Source organism: Geospiza fortis, unplaced genomic scaffold, assembly GCF_000277835.1.
Source record: "Geospiza fortis unplaced genomic scaffold, GeoFor_1.0 scaffold647, whole genome shotgun sequence".
Taxonomy (NCBI): Eukaryota; Metazoa; Chordata; class Aves; order Passeriformes; family Thraupidae; genus Geospiza; species Geospiza fortis.
The window spans coordinates 20,919-22,211 of NW_005054886.1; the positions used below are offsets into that span (position 1 = coordinate 20,919).

Here is a 1,293-nt window from a genome sequence, read left to right on the forward strand (position 1 = left end):
CCAATGTCCCCGGTGTCCCCAACGTCCCCAATGTCCCCGATGTCCCCGATGTCCCCAATGTCCCCAATGTCCCTGAGTGTCCCCAATGTCCCTGATGTCCCCAGTGTCCCCAATGTCCCCGATGTCCCTGATGTCCCCAGTGTCCCCAATGTCCCCAACGTCCCCAGTGTCCCCAATGTCCCCGATGTCCCCAGGCTCTCGTGCCAGGCCATGCGCCAGCTGCACCCCGAGGCCGTGGCCGCCATCCAGAGCAAGGTCCTGTTCAGCAAGGCTGAGGAGCAGCTGCTGACCCGCGTGCCGTCGGTCAGTGTCCCCTAAATGTCCCCAAATGTCCCCTAATGTCACCTGGCATCATCCCCCTGACCCGCGTGCCATCGGTCAGTGTCTCCAGATGTCACCTGACATCACCTAATGTCACCTAATGTCCCCTAATGTCACCAGGGGTCATCCCCCTGCTGCTGACCCGTGTGCTATCAATAGGGACTGTCCCCAAATGTCCCCAGAGCCCTGTCCTGTCTCTAGACACCTTCGAGGACCTGCTGCATGTCATGTTTTACCCTGCCAGGACCTGTCCCCTGCCATGCCCCATGTCCTCTGCTGTGTCCCCATGTCCCTTGGTGTCCCCTGACGTGTCCCTTGGTGTCCCCAAATGTCCCCAGAGCCCTGTGCCCTCGCTGGACACCTTCCAGGAGCTGCTGCAGCGCCCCCCCGCCGTGTTTTCCCCTGCCAGGACCCCCAAGGCCCTGCAGCTGCACTGGCAGCTCCTGCGCCAGTACCACCTGCTGCAGGACCAGACAGGTGGGGAGGGGTCCTGGGGGGTCCTGGAAGGGTCCTGGAAGGGTTTTGGGGTGATTTAGGGGGTCCCAAGGGGTCCTGGAAGGGTTTTGGGGGGGATTTTGGGGGTTTTGGGGAGAGTTTGGGAGGTCCTGGAAGGTTCAAGGAGCCCCAAATTACAGCAGCTCCTGCACCTGTAGCACCCGGACAGGTGGGGAGGGGGCTTCAAGGGGTCCTGGAGGGGGTTTGGGGGGTCCTGGAGGGGTTTTAGGGTAAATTTAGGGGAGTTTGGGGGTCCCTGGGTGGGATTTTTTGGGGTCTGACACCCCCTGGCCCCGCAGTGCAGCCCCTCCCCAAGGGGGATTTGGGTTTTTTGGGGTTTTTTGGGGTTTTTTGGGGGTCTGACCCCCCTGGCCCCGCAGTGCAGCCCCTCCCCAAGGGGGATCAGGTCCTGAATTTCTCCGACGCCGAGGAGCTGCTGGACGACGGCAAACTCAGGTGGGGCTGGGGGCTCCGGGG

General features: G+C 62.3%; 1 protein-coding gene across 1 annotated transcript in view; it reads left to right on the forward strand.

Moving 5' to 3' along the window:
• MCRS1 (microspherule protein 1) overlaps nt 1-1,293 on the forward strand; it is a 6,701-nt gene that overhangs the window by 468 nt on the left and 4,940 nt on the right. Inside the window, exons 2-4 of the mRNA XM_031065575.1 lie at nt 195-303; nt 660-798; nt 1,197-1,272. Of these exons, the coding sequence (XP_030921435.1) occupies nt 211-303; nt 660-798; nt 1,197-1,272 (308 nt within the window). The 5' untranslated portion in view covers nt 195-210. The remainder of the gene's footprint in view (nt 1-194; nt 304-659; nt 799-1,196; nt 1,273-1,293) is intronic.